General features: G+C 50.5%; 2 protein-coding genes across 2 annotated transcripts; one reads left to right on the top strand and one right to left on the bottom strand.

Annotated features, from left to right (window-relative positions):
• Positions 1 to 412: 412 nt before the first annotated feature.
• LOC118655103 (leukocyte immunoglobulin-like receptor subfamily A member 6) lies at positions 413 to 22,966 on the top strand. Its single transcript, XM_036306542.1, has 5 exons — positions 413 to 569; positions 713 to 1,015; positions 1,229 to 1,525; positions 1,782 to 2,084; positions 22,785 to 22,966. Exons 1-5 carry the CDS (start codon positions 476 to 478, stop codon positions 22,964 to 22,966), a joined length of 1,179 nt encoding a protein of 392 aa, XP_036162435.1. The 5' UTR covers positions 413 to 475.
• On the bottom strand, positions 13,064 to 18,125 carry LOC118655145 (leukocyte immunoglobulin-like receptor subfamily A member 5). Its single transcript, XM_036306620.1, has 8 exons — positions 18,077 to 18,125; positions 17,877 to 17,912; positions 17,436 to 17,711; positions 16,988 to 17,290; positions 16,641 to 16,691; positions 15,238 to 15,351; positions 14,457 to 14,509; positions 13,064 to 13,423 (listed from the first exon to the last, which is right to left on the bottom strand). Exons 1-8 carry the CDS (start codon positions 18,108 to 18,110, stop codon positions 13,280 to 13,282), a joined length of 1,011 nt encoding a protein of 336 aa, XP_036162513.1. The 5' UTR covers positions 18,111 to 18,125; the 3' UTR covers positions 13,064 to 13,279.
• Positions 22,967 to 23,148: the final 182 nt, after the last annotated feature.

A 23,148-nucleotide genomic window follows, 5' to 3' on the forward strand; every position in this document is an offset into this window, starting at 1 on the left:
GTTCATGGGGAACCTCAGGCTCAGGCTCAGGCAGCTCGAGTAGATGGGGCCATGAGAAGAGAGAATGAGCTACAACGTCCAGGTGCAAACCTCTCACAGACACTCTCTTCCAGGGCTGAGTCTGGACCAGAGAACGTGTGTGCAGGCAGGTGAGTCCTCCCCAGACTCCATGTCCCACCTATTACTTCACCCCTGGGGCTCAGGAGGGAGCACAGAGGTGCTGGATGAGCTGGGGGATGAGGGTGGGGAAGGGCTTTGTAATGCAGCTTCTGGTTTCCTTCCAGGGACCCTCCCCAAACCCACCCTCTCGGCTGAGCCAGGCTCTGTGATCTCTTATGGGAGCCCTGTGACCCTCTGGTGTGAGGGAACCCTGGAGGCCCAGATGTTTCAACTCTACAAGGAAGGAAAACAGGTGGAATGGAACACACCGAGCCAATGGAAGCCCACGAACAAGGGCAAATTCTCCATCACACGCATGGCAGAGCATGATGCAGGGAGATATCACTGTAACTACCTCAGCCCCACTGGCTGGACAGAGCACAGTGACCCCCTGGAGCTGGTGGTGACAGGTGAGAGGACACTCAGGGGTCCCAGCTTCAGGCTCTGCCCTCAGGAAGGGGGTCTGCTCTCAGGGTGTCTCCCTCTCACAGCCCAGCTCTGGGGGACATGAGATCCATTTAACATACAGTCATACAGTCTCTGTCTCTCCTAGGATACTACCATGAACCCAGCCTCTCAGCCCTGCCCAGCCCTGTCGTGACCTCAGGGGGAAATGTGACCCTTGAGTGTAGCTCATGGCAGGGATTTCACAGGTTCATTCTGACTAAGGAAGGAGATCACAGGCTCTCCTGGATGCAGGACACACAGCCACAGCCCAGAGAAACATCACGGGCCAAGTTCTCTGTGGGCCCTGTGACCCGCAGCCACAGGTGGACATTCAGATGCTATGGCTGTTACAGAGAGAACCTGCAGGTGTGGTCACCACCCAGTGATGCCCTGGAGCTCCTGGTCCCAGGTGAGTCCCATTATTGTCTCACCCAAGGATTGAGGCAGCAATCACATTATTGGGATCCTTGCTCTGAGGGGAGCCCCATGTGAGAGGGTGAGGTGAGTGGAGCAAAGGGGCTCATGAGTCAGAAACATAGCAACAGTGAGACCTGGATGCCAGGATGGGAGAAGGAGGCTTATGGGAGGAACAACCCCTATAACTCATGTCTGGTCTCCCCAGGTGAGTCTGGGAAGCCTTCCCTCCTGAGCCAGCAGGGCCCCATCGTGGCCTCTGGACAGAGCCTGACCCTCCAGTGTCGCTCTGATGTCGGCTATGACAGATTCGCTCTGCACAAGGAGGGGGGATGGGACCTCCTCCAGAGTCTTGTACAGCAGCCCCAGGCTGGGCTCTCTCAAGCCAACTTCCTTCTAGACACTGAAAGCAGCTCCCACGGGGGCCAGTACAGATGCTACGGTGGATACAAACTCTCCTCTGCGTGGTCGGCCCCCAGTGACCCCCTGGACATCCTGGTGGCAGGTGAGGAGCCAGTGGGTTCAATCAGGGACCCAGACTCTGTACAGGTCCTGCAGGGGTCCCAGGTGGTGAGGCTAGAATGAAGGTGCAGGGCCCCAGGGAGGGAGAGAGACAGAGTGAGGCAAGTGGGTGGAAGGGGAGAAGGGAGACTCAGAGAAACAGAGACAGACAGAGAGGAGGGTCCTCAGAGAGAGGCCTGGTGACTCTCAGGTCAGAACAAGGTGGGCAGGCAGCCCTCACCCTCCCTCCCTCTCTCTAGGACACCTGCCTGACAGACCCTCCCTCTCAGTGCAGCCAGGCCCCAGGGTGGCCTCAGGAGAGAACGTGACCCTGCTGTGTCAGTCACAGAGCCCGAGGGACACTTTCCTTCTGTCCAAAGAGGGTGCAGCTGTTGCCCCCCTGGGTCTGAGATCAAAGCACCGAGCTCAGCAGTTCCAGGCAGAGTTCTCCATGAGCCCTGTGACCTCAGCCCACGGGGGCACCTACAGGTGCTACAGCTCACACAGCTCCTCCCCCTTCCTGCTGTCACTCCCCAGTGATCCCCTGGAGCTCCTGGTCTCAGGTGAGGGCCCTGACCCTGTTGCTGAGCTGTCACCTCGGGGCCCTGTCTCTGGAGATTCTCAGACAGTAAGAAGTGCGGAGGCCTAGGGGTTTGCCATTGACAAGATATTCTGAATCCCCTGCCACCAACCCTTCCTCCATGGACCCTGGGTCCTCAGCTGTCAACTTAGTGGGAGCTCTCAGTTGTAGGTGCTTAGCCTTATGAGTTCTGTGTCTCCAACAAGACATGAAACACACAACTTCAAATTATTTCTGCATTGAGATCATTGTTTTCCATCATCCTCAACTCGAGAAGTACAGCTCTTACCGAAGTCACTCAGAACAAGTTCTGAACTCAGGGATCACAGGAGGCTGAGTTATCCAACGAAGAGCCCATGGAACCCGGCCTAGTAGAGACAGGCTCATGGAGGGATGGTGTAAAAGTCATCATCTGAGAAGTGGGGCATCTGAGAGCACTGGGCCCAGGAGGAAAACTCCTGTCTCCCCAGGTCCTCACTCACACCCTCATGTCATGATTCTCAGGAGCAGCTGACACCCTCAGCCTGTCACCAAATAGGTCAGACCTCAAGATGGGTGAGTGGGAGACATCCCAGTTATGGGGCTGGGGGTAGAAGGTCATGTCCTGTCAAAGGGCAGTGGGTGTCCTGGGTGGACATCCAGGGTTTCTGGGGTGACTTTGGTCCGCTCTGATCTCTGTGACCTCTTTGTTCACCTCCCACCCCCAAGACTACACCGTGGGGAATTCCATCCGGATGGGCGTGGCTGGCTTGGTCCTGGTGGTGCTTGGGATGCTGCTATTTGAGGCTCAAAACAGCCTGAAAAGGACCCACGATGCAGCCAAGACGTGAACACAGAGGGAACAGTGCACTATTCAGAGATAGGGGGCCTTGGAGCCCATCTCATGATCCCAGGAGGTGCTGAAGGAAAGTCGGGACCATAGTTGGGGAAACTGTCTTCTGGGAATGTCCAGGGGAATAAACATGATTTGGGTGAAGGAAATGTCTGTGTGTTCCCTGGACTCTTCCTCCATTTAATGTCTATTTTCTCTACCTGTCTTGGTTAACTTTCTGTGATGACCCCCCCTTCTTTTCTCAACCCTTAACTTGAGGGTCCATCCCACATGGCTGGTGTAGGTCCCCACATCTAATGCCTCATGCCCCCCACGTTCATGTAATAAAATATTCTTTATTTCTAATCACCACATTACCAGATGGACATTATTGATTCTTCACCTCTTCAGTTCACAGGAGTTAACCTGGGCTCCATAACTGAATAAATGGGCTAAGCCGGGTGCAAGCCTGGGAATTAAAAATCCAACATGATGCCCGAACCCTCCCTGGACCCACAGTCTTTCTTCTCCTCACCAGATGCCACCCGTGTCATTTCCCCAGAGCTGCCCCCATGTGGCATCAGCACGTCGGTGTTTGTGGGGACTGTCTGGGGGAGTGCTGCCCCTGCAAGCACATGTGCAGAACACTCTGACTGGTGGGAGATGCCCATTTCTGAATCAACATAAAATTGATTATTATTCAGCCACAAGAGAGAAGAAAACCTTGCCATTTGTAATGACCCTGAGGAACCTGGAGGGCGTTATGCTACGTGAGATCAATCAGACAGATAAAGACAGATGCTGATTAATCTCACGTATGTGTGGGATCTGAAAAAGCCAAACTAGTAGAAACAGAGAGAAGAATGATGGCTACCACAGGGAGTGTAGGGAAAGAAGAGATGTTGGTGAAAGAGTATCGACTTTCAGTGATAAGATGAACAATTTGAGGGGCTGATGTACAGTATGGTGATCACAGTAAACAATACTGTATCATATCACCCCAAAAGTAGCTAAGAGATTGTATCCTAAAGGCTCTCACCACCAAAAGAAGGAGCAATTATGTGACTTTTCAATGGGATTTTTAGCTAAGGCTGACCTTGTGTCATATTGCAATATTTACATGTATCACATCCACACGTTGTCACCTAACCCTTACACAATGTTATATGTCAATTACATCTCAGTAAAGTTGGGAAAAGTTACCCTTGGGCCTGATGTAAGAAAACCTTACCTAGAGAGCAGGGCAGGTAATGGAGACTGATGATAGCATATGTTGGGAAGTTGCAAATCTATACACCTACTTATGTATCCCTTTGTATAATATTTGTGTGTCTATATATCTGTGTTTCAGTCTATCTATCTATCTATCTATCTATCTATCTATCTATCTATCTATCGCAGGGGTGGGCAAACTTTTTGACTCGAGGGCCACAATGGGTTCTTAAACTGGACCAGGGGGCTGGAACAAAAGCATGGATGGAGTGTTTGTATGAACTAATATAAATTCAAAGTAAACATCATTACATAAAAGGGTATGGTCTTTTTTTTTTTTTAGTTTTATTCATTTCAAACGGGCTGGATCCGGCCCGCGGGGCCGTAGTTTGCCCACGGCTGATCTATCGTCTATCTATTTCTATCTCCATCCGTCAATGAATCTCTCTCGTCTCCAGACTCTAATAAAATTAATTTCTGTTGTCTTCAGCCACCTAATTAATTGTATTTTGTTGTGACAAATGTACCAAACTAATTCACTGTGTCTCATTCTCTCCTCCCCTCTCTCCTCTCTCTGATCTCTGATAGAAGAAACTGTGGTTTGACTCGTACACTGCCGTGACTGAACAGCAGATCCTGAACGACAGATGAATGGATTACTCTGATACATGTTTCTGTGAAAGAGAGGGCTAAGGGACTGCTTGGCTATAGCAACCAGGAAGCCCCATTCGCCTGCCTCCTTAGGCTTTTATTGTAATAACAGTTTGAACTAAAATAAACTACTAGATACTATCAGCAGGGTGAGCATCCTTGAGAAAGCATATGCGTCCTTTTTGCAAGGACGTTTTGAAGTCTAAACATAAAGATTCCAGCAAAACACCCGGAGACTCAGACTTGTTTGGAAAGGTCAAGGCAGGGTCTGCCGCCTTGGGCAAGGTTCCCCGGACTCTAACCTGTGGGTCGTGACCCCTGAAAATACATCCTGCATATCATATATTTACATTACGATTCATAACAGTAGCAAAATTACAGTTATGAAGTAGCAACAAAAATAATTTTATGGTTGGGGGTCACCACAACATGAGGAACTGTATTAAAGGGTCGTGGCATTAGGAAGGTTAAGAACCACTGCCTAGAGGCCTCTGACCTATCAGAGAACCCTCCTTAGAGACTTTCCAACCAAGCCCTGTGCTTCCCCACAATGCACACAAAAAATGATTTCCGTAAAACAACAAACACTTGATATTGTAGGTTTCCTTCTCTGCTAGAGATGCAGAATCCAACTGCCACTCTGCTTTTTGTTGTCAGGAGAGTTATATGTGCAACTAGTAGAAGGCCTAATAGATATTCAGTGGGAGAGAATTTCATATTTCAGCTGAAAATTGTTTCATATCCTTAACCATTTTATTCATTAGTGTAGCACCAGAATATTAAATACTATAAATGGAATAATTGTTTTGACTTTCACATGGCAGCAAGCTATGTTAAAATCAATATGTGATTGTAGAGTTTAGGAAAACTACACAGGACAGTTTAGAGATGTGGCTCAAGTCAGACCCTCAGCACCTGCTATTTTGGGGGTGAGGAGAGCTGGTCCTCTTCCTGTGTGACCAGCTCCTTGTGCCCTGCACACACTGTGGTGTGGGGACTCTGCCCACCACATCCTGTGAACTTGCCTCTTGAGCTTCACCTTAACAACTGAAAAATAAGTCATCAAAACCTCTGCTATAAAAACTTCCACAGGGAGTTCACTCCTTTTCCGGACAAATGAAGAGAGTGAACCTGATACCACATAGTTGTCATCACAGAATCCACAGGTCAGGACAGCTCATCTTTTTCAAGAGGTCGAGCTGACCCAGACCTGGCCCAGCCTTAACCAGGAATGTGGGTGTGTATCCAGGATGTTTATCTTAAGACCATGGACCACCACCATCTCCCCTAATTCTCTTCTATTTGTATGTTAATCCTGAGAGGTGCTGTGAATTCAGCACTGGGTCCTGGACAGCTCCAGCCCCATCCATAGGGCACCTAGATTTTTCTCTTTTCTAAGGTCTCTTCAATTTCATATAAAAGGGGCAAGAACTGCACTAGTCGGCTTGGCTCTGTGGATAGAGCGTCAGCCTGTGGACTGAAAAGTCCCAAGTTCGATTCCAGTCAAGGGCATGTACCTTGGTTGTGGGCACATCCCCAGTAGGAGGTGTGCAGGAGGCAGCTGATCGATGTTTCTCTCTCGTCGATGTTTCTAACTCTCTATCCCTCTCCCTTCCTCTCTGTAAAATATCAATAAAATATATTTTTTTTAAAAAAAGAATCAATGGAAAAAATATCCTTGGATGAGGATTAACAAAAAAAAAACAATAAAAAGCCCTAGTGCAGCGGTTCTCAACCTGTGGGTCGCGACCCCTTTGGCGGTCGAACGACCCTTTCACAGGGGTAGCCTAAGACCATCCTGCATGTCAGATATTTACATTATGATTCATAACAGTAGCAACATTACAGTTATGAAGTAGCAACGAAAATAATTTTATGGTTGGGGGTCACCACAACATGAGGAACTGTATTTAAAGGGCCAGAAGGTTGAGAACCACTGCCCTAGTGGATAGAGTGTCAGCCTGTGGACTGAAGGGTCCCAGGTTCGATTCTGGTCATGGGCAAATGCCTGGGGTGCAGGCTCGATCCCCAGTGCAGGGCATGCAGGAAGCAGTCTCTCTCATCATTAATGTTTCTCTCTCTCTCTCTCTCTCTCTCTCTACCCCTCCCTTCCTCTCTGAAATCAATTTAAAATATTTTTTTAAAATAATTGAAATAAATTAATAAAGGGTCAACACACAAAACTTGTTTTCAGCCACTCACCCACAGGCAGAGGGAGAATGTGAAGACTGGACTCACCCACGGAGAGTCTGGGGTGTCCGGCTTTGGGGAGAGGTGTGGAGGCTCTGCCACCAGGACCCAGTGCTAGAGCATCCACCAATACCATGGCCGCCATTCCTCTTGGGCGGAACAATTGATCCACTTCAAGTAGCATCAGCCTGAGGAAAAGCAACGACCTCCACCTTCTGGCATTCGCCCCACCAAGCACTTGAAGTCCTACTGAGGCCGGGCAGTGGCAGGGGTTGTCAATGACTTGCTTTGGGATGGGGCCATTCCCCCCACTATCCAGGGAACTCATGGGAGACTTGAGAGAAACACTAGCTCCCACAGACCCAGCCTCTGGGCTTCCAAGGCTCCACCCACATGACTACTAGGGGCTCTGCCTGCTGAGTCAGGAAACCATCCAGGGCAGACTCAGAGGTAGGGCTTGGTTGGATGGGGACACACACCCACCCTCTTCCCTGAAGTGCACAGGGAACCTCCCCTCATGGGAAAGGCAGTCACCCCAAGCTCCTGATGCCACCAGAGGCTGTTTCAGAGACTAAGCCTTTTCAGTGTCTCAGCGGGGCAGCCAGCCAGCAGGTGCAGGAAAGCGGAGGCCAATCACAGGGAGCCTGGGCACGTTGGCTGACCCACCCCTGGCCCCTGTTTTGGTTTTCCCCACATGTAGACAAGCCAAGCAGAGGCAGCCACATGCTGGGGGTCAGCTGTAGATTCAGGCAGGTGGCTTTAAACTTCATACTTCTCTGTTTCCTTTTCTAATTCTATTTTCTTCTCTCTCTCTCTCTCTCTCTCTCTCTCTCTCTCTCTCTCTCTCTCTCTCTCTCCTTTTTTTTCTGGTTTTGTTTTCCCAATCTGTCTTTGCAGCACGAGACACAGGGTCGGGTCAGCAACCTCCCTCAGGTTTCCCAGGCTCCACCTCCACCTACCTTCACCTGCCAGCCAGCTGTCCATCTTAATCACTCAAAAGTCTGTTTCTGAAAGAGCTTCCAGTTGAATTGGGAGTGTAGACCTCTGGGAATCCCCTAAGGGGGAGGTGCCATTCAGATTTCAGGGAAAGGGATGGTATGTTTCCTGTCCCAGAGCTACTCCTCTCAGAGTGTCCCGGAATATCTTCCTGCCCTCAGCTGGGCAGAGATCCACTTATGCAGCCCATTGGAAATCTGGAGTTTCTCTCAGGCTCTCAGCTCTCCCGTGAGGGTCCTGGTTGCTAAGCACAGGCATTCAGCCCCACCCCCAGGCCAGTGACTGACGCTTCCTGAGACTGTTCAAACCCGTTGGCTTGGCCTCTGCGGCTGTCTCCTCTGTAGATACAAGATGTAGGGTGTTGTAGGCAGGGTGCCTGGGGTCGGGGGCAGCTGTGTCACCACCGAGGGCTGGGTTTTTCCCTTTTCCTGAGCCATGGCATCTGGAATGGGCCTGAGCCTCTCTGGAAAATGGCTGTTTCATTGGTGGGGTGAAGGGGGAGCCAACTGCAGGTCTCCCAGTCGCCTCTTTTCCCTGTCTCCCCCGCTCCCCGCTGCTTCCTACCCCAGCCTCTCCTCGGGCAACTTCCCACCACTGAAGCCTCCGGTGGGGAGCTGAAAATGAAAATTCTGTGCTCTGGTGTGTGTGTGGCGGCCATGGAGGGGGGGTTTTGTTTGTTTTTTTAATAAAGAACATTTTTTAAAAAAAAAAACTGTAAATAAACCCCAAGTATTATCAACAAATGAACTGGCTCAACAAACCAGCATATCCATGCAATGGAATACTATTCAGCGATACAAATAAGTGAACTGTTATTACACACAGCAAAAAACAACAACCCTGCAGCATTTTGTCTGACCCGGTTGGCCAGCAGCCCTGCCAGATGTTACACAGCTGGATGTTACACGGTCTCGGTTCTGGTTCTCCGAGCTGTGCAACCCAGCCCGGGTTCCAGGCCTTGATCTCCTCAGTAAAATAACCCACCCACAGCAAAGAGACCCCTCCTCACCCTCCGCCTTCCTCCCCCCAACCCCCTTTCCCCCGTGAGAGCTGGGGCAGCCCCTCTCGAGGCCTTACCCTTCCTGCTGGTCTCTGGGTGTTTTCTGTCCTTCCTTGATGTGTCTGCCTCCTCCTCAGCTGGACCTCAGTTGGTAACTGCGGGTGCATGTTCCCCAGTTCAGTCCTATTTCCAGTCTGGCCCCGGGAGGAGGTGCGTAAAGATCTGCCTATTCGTCCGCCATCTTCTCCAGCCAACAAGAAATAAATTTTTAAAAAGTAAAATAAAACGTCTCCCTCTTGGCCTGGTCTCTCTCTCCCCTAGCACTTGCCTTTAGCGACTTCCTTGTTCTATTAATAGCACCCCCTTTCTCTTGTTCTGCTTCTTTCGAAACGTCTGAGTCACTTCTGCTTCCTTCGTGCTCCTTCTCCCTGGGCAGGACTCTCCTTCTCAAACTGAATTTTTTCCACAGGTGAGAGGCAATTCAGACTTTGAATGCAGTGAGAGCAGTGAGGTCTGCAGACTGTCCGCCCCCAGCAAGTATTTCCTCTCCTGGTGCTATTTCCCCCCCCGCTGTGTCAGCCCTGCTGTGGAGGAGCAGAGCCCCTGAGACACGCAGTGGTGCAGTCGGGCAGATGACACGGGACAAGGAGCTCAGGTGCAGGTAGGAGAACCTGTGGGTACCCTGGCGTCGGACCTCACAGGGAAGGGGTCACTGAAGGCACCCTCCACATGTCACTTCTCCTCCAAACACATAGAAATGCTGGGCTATTGGTCCTCAAACACGGGGTCACAGTCCAAACAAGCAAGAGAATCAACAGTGACAGGAACAGTGACAGGAAAGCGGGGTAACTCACAGAAATAAGCGGAAGCCAGTGGGAGTGTCATGGGGGTGGGGGTGAGGTTCCAGAGAAGGAACCACAGGGTCGGCTTCACCAAATCTGTGTGGACACAGGGGAGCCGTTCCCGGGGTGACACTGGGGTCCTGGTGTGAAGTCCCCACATTGCCGCACCCCAAGTTGGGGATCATGTAGGCATTGAATTGCAGGTGATGACCTCTGATTGGCATTCTCCTGGCCCGATGGAAAGTGTTCGGATGTGTTTCTTCTTATTCTTTCACTAGGAAAAGTGTGTAATCTTGGGGGGTTGGGTGCCTGCATTTCGTAAGTTTTTGGAAGAAATTGCCAAGGAAGCTTCATGCACAGGACTTTGGTTGTGGACAATTTTTGATGGAGAGAGAGAGGCGGGGAAAGAGAGAGAAGAGGGAGAGAAGAACAAGAAGAAGATCAGGAACAAGAACAAGAAGAAGGGAAACATCCATCGTTTGCCTTTTATATGTGCCCCCACCTAGGGTCAAACCGGCAACTTTTCGGTGCACAGGATGTCACTCAACCAGCTGAGCCACTCCTGCGGGGCCTGGGACAATTTTGGATGACACAGTCATTGTATTTAATCCATATAGAGCAGGCATGTCAAACTCAAAGGCTAACATGGGCCAAATAAACAAGGTTTAAGTGTATGTGGGCTGCAAATAAAACAAAAGCTTACATTTTCATGGAAATGTAGGCTTATTTCAATAGAGACATGCTGAATACGAAGGGCTGAAATAAATGAGTCATCGTTCACATAAAATAATAGAACATTTTTTTAAAAAAATTAATATTTTTTATTGAACATTAACCTACCAGACACTGAAGAACTGCACAGATTAAAAAGCATCACGCAAATAAACCTATTTTTCTTGTTCTCTGAAAACGAAATATTTCCTGTTGCACACACCAAACAAGTCAGTACAAGACTAACGATGTGGCCATCTGCCACTGAAATATTCGCTGCTGGTATTAGCGGAGAGAAATGGTGCGCCTGCGCGTAAGGCACGTAAGGCTCATAAGGGAAATGAATGCAACACGATTATAGTCATCAGTCATTAGCAAACGTTGTCATTTGTTATTAATAATTATGTATAACAGGATATTGTAAAGATTAATTTACAAAATTTTTATTAAAACATTTTGTACATACCGTTATATTGGCTTGGCCACAAAAATATTTGTTGTGGGCCACATGCGGGCCACGGGCCACGAGTTTGACATGCTTGGTGTAGATGGCGATAGAGATTTGTTTGTCATCTGTGCCCATTTAGTAAATTTTGCACCCGAAGGTGTCCATTTTAAATGCCGTGTGTAATACGTGGCCATCCAATTGTTCAGGATGCCCTGTATTTTTGAACCCTGCACAATGGGTCATGCTGTCTGCCCTTCCATCGTTAGTATTAGACACGTGTGTTTTCTTCCATGTTCTCTCGGGCATTCAGGCTGAGATTTATTCATGGGATTCATGTTTTCAAAACTGAATTGGGGGGGGGGGGGCTTTGTAGATGTTCCTGGGTTTTTGTCTCAGCAGTCACCCCTCCTCCTCCTGTCCTTATCATGTTTCTCCTTACATCTTCATGTGTAAAATTTGCTCTTCTCTTACTAATGAATATTTTTATTCAAGTACTAGAGGCTCGGTGCACGAAATTCATGCACAGGAGAGGGGTGTCCCTCAGCCCGGTCTGCACCCTCTCCAATCTGGGATCCCTCACACAATCCAGGACCGCTGGCTCCTAACCGCTCACCTGCCTGCCTGATTTCCCCTATGCTTCTGCCTGCCAGCCTAACTGCCCCCTAACTGCTCCCCTGCCAGCCTGATTGATGCCTAACTGCCCCCCTGCCAGCCCGATTGCCCACAACTGCCCTCCCCTGCCATGACCCTCCTCCTCCACACAAGGCAGCAGAGATGCCGGGATCGGCCACCTCCCTGCCACACAGAGCTGTGGGACGCCCAGGCCTCATCGCATGGAGCGGCCACCAAGCCCTGCCTCCACTGTGTGCACAGCCATCTTGTGACGGCCATCTTGTGACGACATGAGGGCGAGATGACCATCTAGGCTATTATTAGTATAGATTGTGGGTATACAATACCATATTAGTTTCATAAAGTTACCTCACATTATTGAGTATTTTCTCTTCCCCTTTCCACCCATCCCTCCTCCTCTCCCATCTGGCAACCATCAGTTTGTTCTTCATTTCTATGTGTCTGTTTTTGTTCCCTTTGGTTTGCTGATGTTAAAAATTCCAGGTACAAAAATAAATAAATAAATAAATTCCAGGTACAAGTGAAATCTTTCCCTGTCTGAATTATTTCACTCAGCATAATACCTTCCAGGTCCATCCCTGTGGTCTCAATATCAGCATTTCATTCTTTCTCTCTCTCTCTCTCTCTCTCTCTCTCTCTTTTTTTTTTTTTTTTTTGGCTGATTTCTATTTCATTGTGCATGCATGCGACCTCTTTCTTACCCAGTCCTCTACGGAGCTAAAGATTCATAGCAAACTTTCTAAATTCTTTGTTTAAGTGTATGTGTTATTGTTGACAGTATTACCGATATCTCCTATCTGTCCTCCACATCCCCACTCCACCCAGACCCACCCCAGGCCTTCAATTCTTGATATAATAACTTAGGACATTGATTTTTAAAGGTTTTTTTAAATTTTCTAATGTATTCATTCATGGATTTTAATCTCATCATTTTATAGGCCTGATGTGTAGTATTTACATGATCATTTAATCTAAAACATGCACTTATGTTTTGGTTCACACATTGATTATTGAAAAGTCTGTTGCTTCATTTTCAGAATGTAGGCATATTAGTTATTTTTTGTAATCTTTATTTTTATTGAATTCAGAGATGAAGGGAGAGGGAGAGAGATATAGTAACATAAATGATGGGAGAGAATCATTGATCGGCTGCCTCCTGCAAGCCCCCACTGGGGATTGAGCCCACAACTCAGGCATGTGCCCTTGACCGGAATCAAAGCTAGGACCCTTAAGTCCGCAGGCCAATGCTCTATCCACTGAGCCAAACAGGCTAGGGCTTGGTTATCTTTGACTATAGAATAGCCGTGGGCAAACTACGGCCCGCAGGCCAGATCCGGCCCGTTTGAAATGAATAAAACTAAATAAAAAATAAAAGACCGTACCCTTTTATGTAATGATGTTTACTTTGAATTTATATTAGTTCATACAAACACTCCATCCATGCTTTTGTTCCGGCCCTCCGGTCCAGTTTAAGAACCCATTGTGGCCCTCGAGTCAAAAAGTTTGCCCACCCCTGCTATAGAACCAAGAGACTCCCAGAGGGTCCCAGGAGCTGCTGGGGGTCCACATCTGGTCTCCAGGCTGGCGAGGGTCACTAGCTGAATGTCCATGGGGGAAGTACTCATGCCTTCTGGGGTCCCTGCAGGCCCCCTCCCTGGAGCGTGGGGTCTGGGTCCTTCCTGGGCTAGTGGATGGCTAGAGCAGCGTACACACTGGGCTCTTCTGGGGGCTCCTCTGATGGGGAGGAAGGCGATGCACTTGTCTGCCGTCTAAGGGCCAAGAGGTTCAGCTGGGCGTAGGCCACATCCTGTGGGGCGTCAGGTGCAGCCTGGAGCGGGGGGGTTGGGGGGAGAGAGGGATGACACTTGGTTGGGGTTTGAGAAGCCTTGGGGCCTGGGGAGGATGGGACCCACCTGTCTGTCCTCTCCGGTTTGTCTGCCCTTTGTGTCCAGCAATACCCCTGACAGGGAGGAAGGAGAGGTGGCCATTCCCTGCCTGGGTCTTGGTCTTGAGGGTTTCACCTGGGCGTACGTCACTCCCTGGGGGCCTTCATCCTGCCTGTTCTGCTGGGGACAGTGAGACAGAACAGCGTGTCCTTGATTCCACAGTAGAAATCCTCCTGTCAATTGTCCTCATGGTGCCAGAGAGATGATTGACACTTTAAATAGATCACGTCCCTCTCCTGGTGGAATCTGCAGGGCCTTCCTGAGCCTTGAGGCCTTTGGATGCTTCTATGGTTCTGACTCTTATCCTACCGTGCTCTCTCTTGCTCAATGGGCTCCAGCCTCATGGCCCGTCCTCCTGAAGCATGTCCTGCTGCCTCAGGACCTTTACACCCATTCTTTCCCTGTCCCCCACCACCACCATGCACTCTATCCCATCCTCTTGCTTTATGTTCCTTCACAGCACTTTGCTCTCTGGGACACTGTCTGCTTGTTTTCATATTGTCTCCCTCGCCCACAGGTGAGCTCGAGGCGTGTGGAGACAGTGTGGCTCAGGGCTGCACCGTGGGCCCTAAATGGAGCCGGTAACCAGTGAGCCCTGTCACATCTGCTGGGTGAATGAATGAAGGGGATCCTGGGCACCTGTGGGTGAGTCACTCATTCCTGCCTCCTCCTGAGACCTGGGGCTGCACAAAGTCAGAAAGAGGACGAGGGGCCGGCAAAGGGGGCCACGTAGGAGGGGCCATGAGGTCACAAGGAAACCAGGAGGAGTGAGTCACAACAGGACGACCTGGGGGCCTAGGGGAGGTCAGTGTGGACGCTGCTGAGAAGCAGGTGAGGTGGGACAGGGAAGGGTCCATTGGATTAAACTGGGCAACAGAAGGTCCTTGGTGGCCTGGACAGGAGCAGGGGTCTCACCCGAGGATCCAGCTCCAGGCTCTCCCCAGGCTGCGGGTCTTTCATGGCAGCATCTGCTGGGGAAGAACAGAGGTGTGTCTCCTGGCAGGTCCCCGAGATCTCAAGGCTGCAGACCACACCTGTTCCAGATGGGCCACTAACCCAGGGTGAGGTGCAAAGCCAGGTCACACAGTGTGCATCTCAGTCCTCACCCTGACCCCACATGCTCCCAGCCTAACCCTCCCCGTCATCTCCCAAAACCCTGTGCCCCCTCCCCCAGGCCAGCTGTCTCTTTTTCTCACAGAGGAGATCCTCCTGGGCATCAGCTGCTGGGCTACAGCTGGGGGAGGAGACAGGAGAGTTAGGGCCAGGGCAGGGGTTGGGGGCGGGAGGGCTATGGGCTGTGGGAGTCTCGAGTCTTTGGGGCAGAAATTACATGATCTGCAGGCCTCTGTCCTTGGGCTCTGGGTCTGTGATCCCTGCAGGAGGTTGGACATGAGACCCTCTCTGGGCTGGTCAAGAGGGACAGAATCAGCCCTGGGAGGTTAGGATCCCCTCCCGCTGTGATTCCACAGGAAAGAAGGAACCTTACCACTCACTTGTGTGCATATTTCATGAGACTGAAAATGATGAAAATTATATTTGTACATCTGTGCTGACCATTGTTTTCTTTCAAGATTTTCTGATTTGAGATTCTGGAGAAATCCTTTTCCCAGCTGGACCTTCTCCATCCATTTGGTTTCCTGTGGCAGGTGCTCTGAGCCCCCCTCCTATGACCCAGGTAACCCCGTAGCCTACTCACCTGACATCCTGCCTTTGCTCTGACGTCGGTGTCGGAGGAGGAGAAAGAGGAGGGAGAGCAGCAGGACCAGGGCCACCGAGACCCCAGTCAGGACATACCGGTACCACTGTTGACCTTGGACACAAGTGATGTCATGAATGAGGCAATGATGCTTTTTAATGAGCACCTACTGTGTGCGAGGCACATGCTGAGGTCTGTCATTCATCTCCTCTCACCTCACAACAGTCATGCACCAGGCATTGCTGACCCCACCACCCACTTCACTGAGGCTCAGAGAGGTTAACCACATGCCCCAGGTCACCCAGCCAGGACAGGGCAGGGCTGGGACTGGAATCCAGGACTGTGGGTTCCCTGTGCTGTCCTCACACTGCCCCCCAGGGGGACACCAGCTTCCTGCTCTGGGCTCCTCTGCAGGGGCCTGTCCACGACTATCTGGAGCTGAGGGTCCTTCCTCAGTACCTGCCCACAGCACAGCAGAGAGAGGAGTGGCAGGGTGTGGCGTGGACTCTCAGTCTCTCCCTCATCCATCCCCACCCAGCAGGCCCAGACACCCCCTTTGGAAGGTCAGGCTAAGCTGGGGGCTCTGCCCTCCTGAGCTCTGTGAGGCCCTTATGTCACCTCATCTCCCAGCAGCCTGTGAGCAGGTTGGGACCAGGGATGAGCAGACAGGAACCTGACACTCAGAGGAGAGAAGGGACCGCCCAGCCCCACAGCAGGAGCAGCAGAGCCAGGAGCTGAACCAGGGCTGATCCTCCCTGTTCCCTCCTCTGAGCTGAGCCTGAGCTGAGTGGGAGGACTGGGTGCCCGGACCCTTGTCCTGCCCGTCCCTCCCTGCACAGTGTCACCATCACTGAGACAGAGGGAACAGGCCCCATAACATCACGTCCTGGGGGCTTCCCTGTGAGGCCCCTCTCCCAGGAGGTCAGGGCCAGAACTGACAGGAAATCTAAGCTCTGGACATGGATTCTCTCCTTTCACAATTGGAGACACGGAGGCCCAGACAGGGGAAGGGGTGTCCAAGTCAGCGAATCCAGAGTGGCCTGGACCCCTCAGCCCCCCATGGTTCAGCCCCTGTCCCCATGGAGGAACCCACCACCTCCCCAAGGACTCTCACCTACCCGTCTGGGGACCTGACTTAGAGCCTCCTGGAGATGAGGATGACAGGTGAGTGGTGGGGACTGCCTTCTCCCCACATGAGCCCAGCTCCCCCTCCCCAGCCTGCGCCCCCACATCTCCCTCTGCCATTATAACCCCACCCATCACCTGCCTCAGAGCCCTGGGTCTCCCAGCCCCCCTGGGACACAAGCCCGTCCTTGAGGATCTGGGTCACTCAATCCCCTGACAGACTCTCAGGACTTACTGGTGGGCTGTGCTCCCTCTGAGCAGAGCTCCCCAGGACTCACCAGCTGGGGCGGTGAGCCTTGTGGGTGGGGGGCTGGGGCCTCCAGAGGGTCCTGGAAATGAGGATAGAAAGGGGTGAGGCTGGGGCTCACTCTGGAGTCTCCAAATCACTCTGTCGCTTCTCCTACATCTGCTCTGTGATCCCCGAAGACACTCCCCCTGCCCACTTAACAACTTCTCAACCCAGTTCATGGAGATGATTCAGCAAAAGTGAAAGGGTCTCTGAGGGCAGATCTCTGCTGAGTGAGCAACACTCAGACCCCTCACTCTCATCCAACCTCAGATGAATCCTGGGGGCGGGACCCTAAGCTGCCTGTGCTCAGAGAGGCTGGGATCAGGGGCCGCTCACCTGAGACCGTTAGATGCAGGGGGTCACTGGGGTCAGACCACTCCTGGGGATTCTTCTCAAAATAACCATAGCATCTGAACGTCCCCCTGTGGCTGGGGGTCACGGGGCCCACACGGAACAGGGCCTGGGACCACCCAGTGGGTTGTGGCAGTGAGTCCAGAGTCCAGGAGAGCCTGTCATCTCCTTCCTTGGTCAGAAAGAACCTGTCAAATCCCTGCCTTGAGCTACACTGGAGGGTCACGTTCCCTCCTGAGATCACGACAGGGCTTGGCAGGGCTGAGAGGCTGGGTTTGCTGTGGATTCCTAGGAGAGGAGGAGGCAGCGTGTTAAATGTTCTCACACATCCCTCACATCCCCCAGGGCTAGGCTGTGAGAGGGAGACACCCTGAGAGCAGACCCCCTTCCTGAGGGCAGAACCTGAGGCTGGGACCCCTGAGTGTCCTCTCACCTGTCACCGCCAGCTCCAGGGGGTCACTGTGCCCTGACCAGCCAGTGGAGCTGAGGTAGTTACAGGTATATCTCTCTGCATAGTATCCTGTAATGAGGAACTTGGCCCTTTCTCCAGGCTCCAACAATTTCTGTCTGTCCAAGTGCAGAGGACTGCCATCTGCATACAGCCGGTACTCCTGAGCCTCTAGGATCCCCCGACACCAGATGGTCACATTGCTCCCCCAGGGGATCACAGGGCCTGGCTCAGCCCAGATGGTGGGTTTGGGGAGGGTCCCTAAAAGGAAACCAGAGGCTTCTTTAAAAAAACCTTCCCCACCCTCCTCCCCCAGCTCAACCCCAAATCCTCTCATTTTATCTCCTCATCCCAGCACCTCTGTGCTCCCTCCTGAGCCTCAGGGATGAAGTAAGGGGAAAGACATGGAGCCTGGGGAGGACTCACCTGCCTGCGCACGGATCCTCTGGTCCAGACTCAGCCCTGGAAGAGAGTCTCTGTGAGAGATTTGTACCCGGATGTCTCAGCTGAATCCCTTCCCATCTTGTCTGGTCCATCTGAGCTGCTTGAGCCTGAGGTTCCCCATAAGCAACAGAGTGTGAGCCTCCCCCTCCCGCCTGCTCCCCGTCCCCACGTCCGCAACTGACCAAGGCAGAGAAGAGCAGTGAGGATGGACGTCATGGCGTCTCCTCTGAGGGCTCCTGCTCTGAAGATGGAGGAGGCCTTGGGCCTGAAGGACAGATACGCACAGGATGTGGCGAATCAGGAGCTGCTGCCGCCCTTCCGGGTTGTCACAGCTGTGGACCCACAGCCCGGGGACGGCCCCTTCTTTGGGCTGGCTCTGGGTTTTTTCCATGATGCGTGCTCAGGAGGACCCCAGGGCCTCTGGAGAAACAGCCCAGATCTGGAGTCGCTTGTGACTCCCAGGACTCTGCCGGATCTGAAATCCTACTCCGGGACCCAGGTCCTTGTCCTGACTCGATCCTCTGAATAGAAGTTACTAATTTCCTCCCATGAACATAATTGACTTTTGGTCTTTGACTCGTCCATAAGCAAATATTTATTGATCACCTACTATCTGCCGAGTATTTGTGCCTGAACCAGAAATACATCCGTGTTGGATCCAGGAGACCCATCACCTGTATTTTGCAAATTCTTCTTGGCCGAGTATGGGCATTCGAAGGCTAATATTCCAATGACTTCACTTACAAAGGAGAAAGGAGAGAAAATGTGGGAAGATCTGGGGACCATGACTAGACCATGGTTGAGGGGATGGCTATTTGAAGAGATGGAGTCCAAAGAGGTGGGAGTGAGAATATTCTTGACAGGAAGGAACATTCTAGAGAACCCTAGAGACATAGAGAGTCTCTGATCAACAGTAAGAGAGGGTGAGGTGGTGGCTGGTCATAGGCGTGCTCCACCCCCACCCCGCCCTCCCCATGCAAGGATGTGGGATTCTGTCTATAAGGCAAAAGGAATGCATAGGAATGGACTGTGATGGTCAGCCTGAGTTATGAAGATCATATGGGCCATGTATCACAAACGAACCAGAGAAATGAAATGCATGGCAATAAAAGATAACATCGACTGTAACTGAACTCCAACCTTGTGTTTCCAGCCACGCTCCATGAATGTCTTACATGGATTTACCACACAATCCTTGCATAGCCCTGAGCAGTCACAACACATGCAGGGAAGAGAAATGAGAAGAAGGAACCTCAGTGTTGCTTCTAGGCCTGTGCTTTAAGCTGTGGCCTTGGGAAGGAGCTTGCTAGTCCTATAGAACTCTAAGAAAGCAGATATGAAGGAGCACAAGCATGTTCAATAATAGATGGTGTGAGTGTGCGTGTGTGTGTGTGTGTGCATCAGAGTGTGTGTATGAGTGTGTATGAGTGTGTGTGTGTGTATGAGTGTGTGTGCATGAGTGTGTGTGTATGAGTGTGTGTGTATGAGTGTGTGTGTGTATGATTGTGTGTGTGTATGAGTGTGTGTGTATGAGTGTGTATGAGTGTGTGTATGAGTGTGTGTTTGTATGAGTGTGTATGAGTGTGTGTGTGTGTGTGTGTGTGTGCGTGTTCATGGGGTAACTACACCTGTCTGGTTGAAGGAAGCAGAAGTTAGAGCTGAGATTGGAGCGTCCCATCTGGATGATCATGAACAGCCTTCTGTTCAAAATGAAGAGTCTGGATTTACCCTAAAGACAGTGAGGACCCTGGAAGGAATTTGAGCAAAAAATGGACAGATTCTGAAATAAGGTTAGATGCCCATGTGGAGAGTGAACTGGAGAAGGGAGTGAGGGTGTGGAGCTCAGAGCTCAGGAAGGTGGTGGACATGACGGCTGCCTTGGGGTATGTGAAGGTGACCTTTCTCCCTGCCTTGTTGACTGGGGGCACCATGGGGCCCTCAGGACAGTGAGCCCAGGGGTGGGGAGGGAGGAGCCTGGGGGCTGTGCAAGATGCACCTGCTCCCACAGGGCAGCTCAGCACCTCCTCCTGGCCCTGGGACACAGGTCCTACATCTCACACAGGTTCCACCTGACTTTCTGTCTCTATGAGCAACGGGATCTCTCTATCTCCTGGGGGTAAATCATTGAGTCATTTCTACCCCTTCAGAGCACCTTTGATGCCAGGTGTCACTCTTCTCTTCAAACTGTAGAGAACTTTCAGGTTTCAGAAAAAAAAATTGTCATTCATGAGAGTCCTGTTCCAAGACAGTAAGACACACTGAGAAACATACTTTAAATAACTACTGTGGCTCTACCACAGCCTGACTGGTTGGAGGATACTTGAGCAACCTGCTTCCGCTCTTGGTCTTACTTCCCTCATTTGTAGCCGTGTGATACCAACACCGCTCCTACAAATGTGGTGAGAATTCACCCTACCTGAGATGTGGGGTGATGGAAACCAGCCTGTCAGGTATAGATGGAGATGGTGGCAGTTTGAGAAATTGAAAAGCAGAAGCACCTCGTCCAAAGGAGCAGAAGGAAGACTCCAGATCAGACCCCTCGCGTGGAGTCACCTCGATCATGACAGATCTTTGCCGTGCAATGGGGCGGGGGATGGGGGGGAGTATGGTCTTTCCATCAGGTGGTGCTGGGCCAGTTGGTGAGTCCGTGGAACACGGTGAACTTTTATGCTTACTTCATGTCTAGACTGTCATATTTAGTTTTCTAAACTCTACAATCACATATTGATTTTTTAACATAATTTTCTATTTTTTTCTTTTATAACAAGCTCTTTTTTGTTTTGTTGAACATGTTCTTCATGCTCAACACACCAAGAGGATAAAATGTCTATATTAGATTGAAACATACTTGTAGTGAAGGTAAACCATTTTGAAATTTTAGACCTGGAAGAACTCTACATAAAACATATGAAAGTCACATGCTCATATTTCTACGCCCCTTTTGTAAGAAATTGAAGGGACACTAGAAAGAGACATAGCTAGGCGCCCTACGGAAAGGGGGGTGGAGCTGTCCACGACCCAGTTCTGAATTCACACCACCTCTCAGGATTAACATACAAAAAGGGCAGAATTAGGGGAAATGGTGGTGACCCACAGTCTTAAGATAAATCTCCTAGATACACAACCGCATTCCTGGTCAAGGCTGGGCCAGGTCTGGGTCATCATGACCTCTTGAAAGGAGGTGAGCTGTCCTGACCTATGGATTCTGTGATGACAACTTTAAATTTTCTTTGCAGTATCAAGTTAGTGCTGTTCATCCTTCAGGAAAAGGCATGAACTCCCAGTGGAAGTTTTTGTTTTTAATATATTTTTATTGATTTCAAAGAGGAAGGGAGAGGTAGAGAGAGAGAGAGAAACATCGATGTGAGAGAGACACATCGATTGGTAGCCTCCTGCATGGGCCCCGACCAGGGCCCGGGGCCAGGGCCTGGAGGAGCCTACAACCTAGGTACATGCCTTTGACCAGAATTGAACCCAGGACTCTTCAGTCCACAGGCCGACACTCTATCCACTAAGCAAAACCAGCTAGGGCTGTACATCTCATCTTTTTTTTTTTAATTCAAGAGTTTTTACTTCTGGGGGAAGGGTTTGGGAGAACTACACAGGAAACCTTGAATATACGTGGACCTTTTTATTTTGCCAGGCATTGTTTTAGGTATCTTTCATACTCACTCAATCATCATAAAAACCCAATAAGTAAGTCATCTCTTTTTTTTTAAGGCTGAGAAAATGGAGACACAGACATTTCAAGTCTTTTTTCCAGGACTACATCGTTAAGATTCTGTGGTTTTGCCCATTATTCCACAGCTAAGATTACATGAGCCTAGATTGCAACAGAATTAGCTGCCTCCAGAGTCCAAGTTCTTAAGCACTAGGTTATTCTTCCTTTCTAGTTCTAGGAATATTCTATTTTTCAAACTGAGTATGGTATACGCATGCATATTAGACTTACTGTTTACTAGAGGCCTGGTGCATGAGATTTGAGCACAGGGGGGAGGGTCCCTCAGCCCAGCCTGCACCCTCTTGCTCCTGCATTGAACATCTGCCCCCGGTGGTCAGTGCACGTCATAGCAACCGGCCATTCTGCTCTTCAGTCGATTTGCATATTAGCCTTTTATTATATAGGATACCTTTCATATACTGTATTACAGATGACATATATATGAAATATTTCACTTAAACATGTAAGTGCTTTTCCATCTTTATGCCCTCCTCCTCTGGGCTCCGGCTGGCTGTCCGGGGCCTTGGCATTGGGCAGGAACATAGCGAGATGCATTGAGAAACAACAGCAGGGCAGTAGAGGGCCATTACCCAGAGGGCCGAGGAGAGAGAAGCTCTTCTCACTCCTGTCACATTTGGCTTTCACTTCCTCTCCTAGAGTTCCCCAGACAGCACCCAATGAAAAAAAGGAGAGGCCATTATTCAGAATCATGTTTAAGGGACATTGTTGAGACAACAGATCCCTGACACATCCTTAGAGTGACCCACCTCTGATTTTCTTTCTTTTTAAAAAAATTTTATCTTAAATTTATTGGGGTGGCATTGGTTAATGGGATTATATTGGTTCTGCCCTTCTGGTGTAGCTCAGTAGTTGAGCATCGACCCACATACCAAGAGGTCACAGGCTTGATTCCCAGGCAGGGCACATGCCAGGATTGCCAGCTCAATCCCCTGTAGGGGTCCTGCAGGAGGCAGCCAATCAATGATTCTCTCTCATCATTGGTGTTTCTATCTCTCTCTCCTACTTCCTTCCTCTCTGAAATCAATAAAAAATATATTTAAAATATATATTTATAAAAATAAAAATGAGCTCCCATTCCTGGGCTCTGGAGCTGAAATGATATGGAACATGACCAGTGACGGTCCATCCCCTTTGAATTGTGCCTCTAGGTACCATGAGCCAAGACTACATGGTGCAGAACTTGATCCAATTGGGCGCGGCCGTGCTGGTGCTCCTGGCTCTCTTGGCCACACTGGCTGAAAACTGGCGCAGCCGTAAGGTTTCACACGGAGGACACTGGCAAGAGGTGCCTGAACCGAGCCCGAGTGAGCAGAAAAGCCAGGCAGGGTAGGCCTGTGGACCAAGCCCTGGCAGCCACCAGGAAGATGCCTGGGGCTGCAGGTGGATAACATCAGAGCACATGGGAGGAAGGGACGCTGAGGAGCTCAGATCCACTTTCAAGCTAATCGAGTGGTGGTTTCTTGTATGAGTCTGAGGTGTTTGCACCCCGACCTTCCGGAACGTGAGTGAGAA

This window comes from Myotis myotis, unplaced genomic scaffold (genome assembly GCF_014108235.1).
Source record: "Myotis myotis isolate mMyoMyo1 unplaced genomic scaffold, mMyoMyo1.p scaffold_m19_p_42, whole genome shotgun sequence".
Lineage (NCBI taxonomy): Eukaryota > Metazoa > Chordata > Mammalia > Chiroptera > Vespertilionidae > Myotis > Myotis myotis.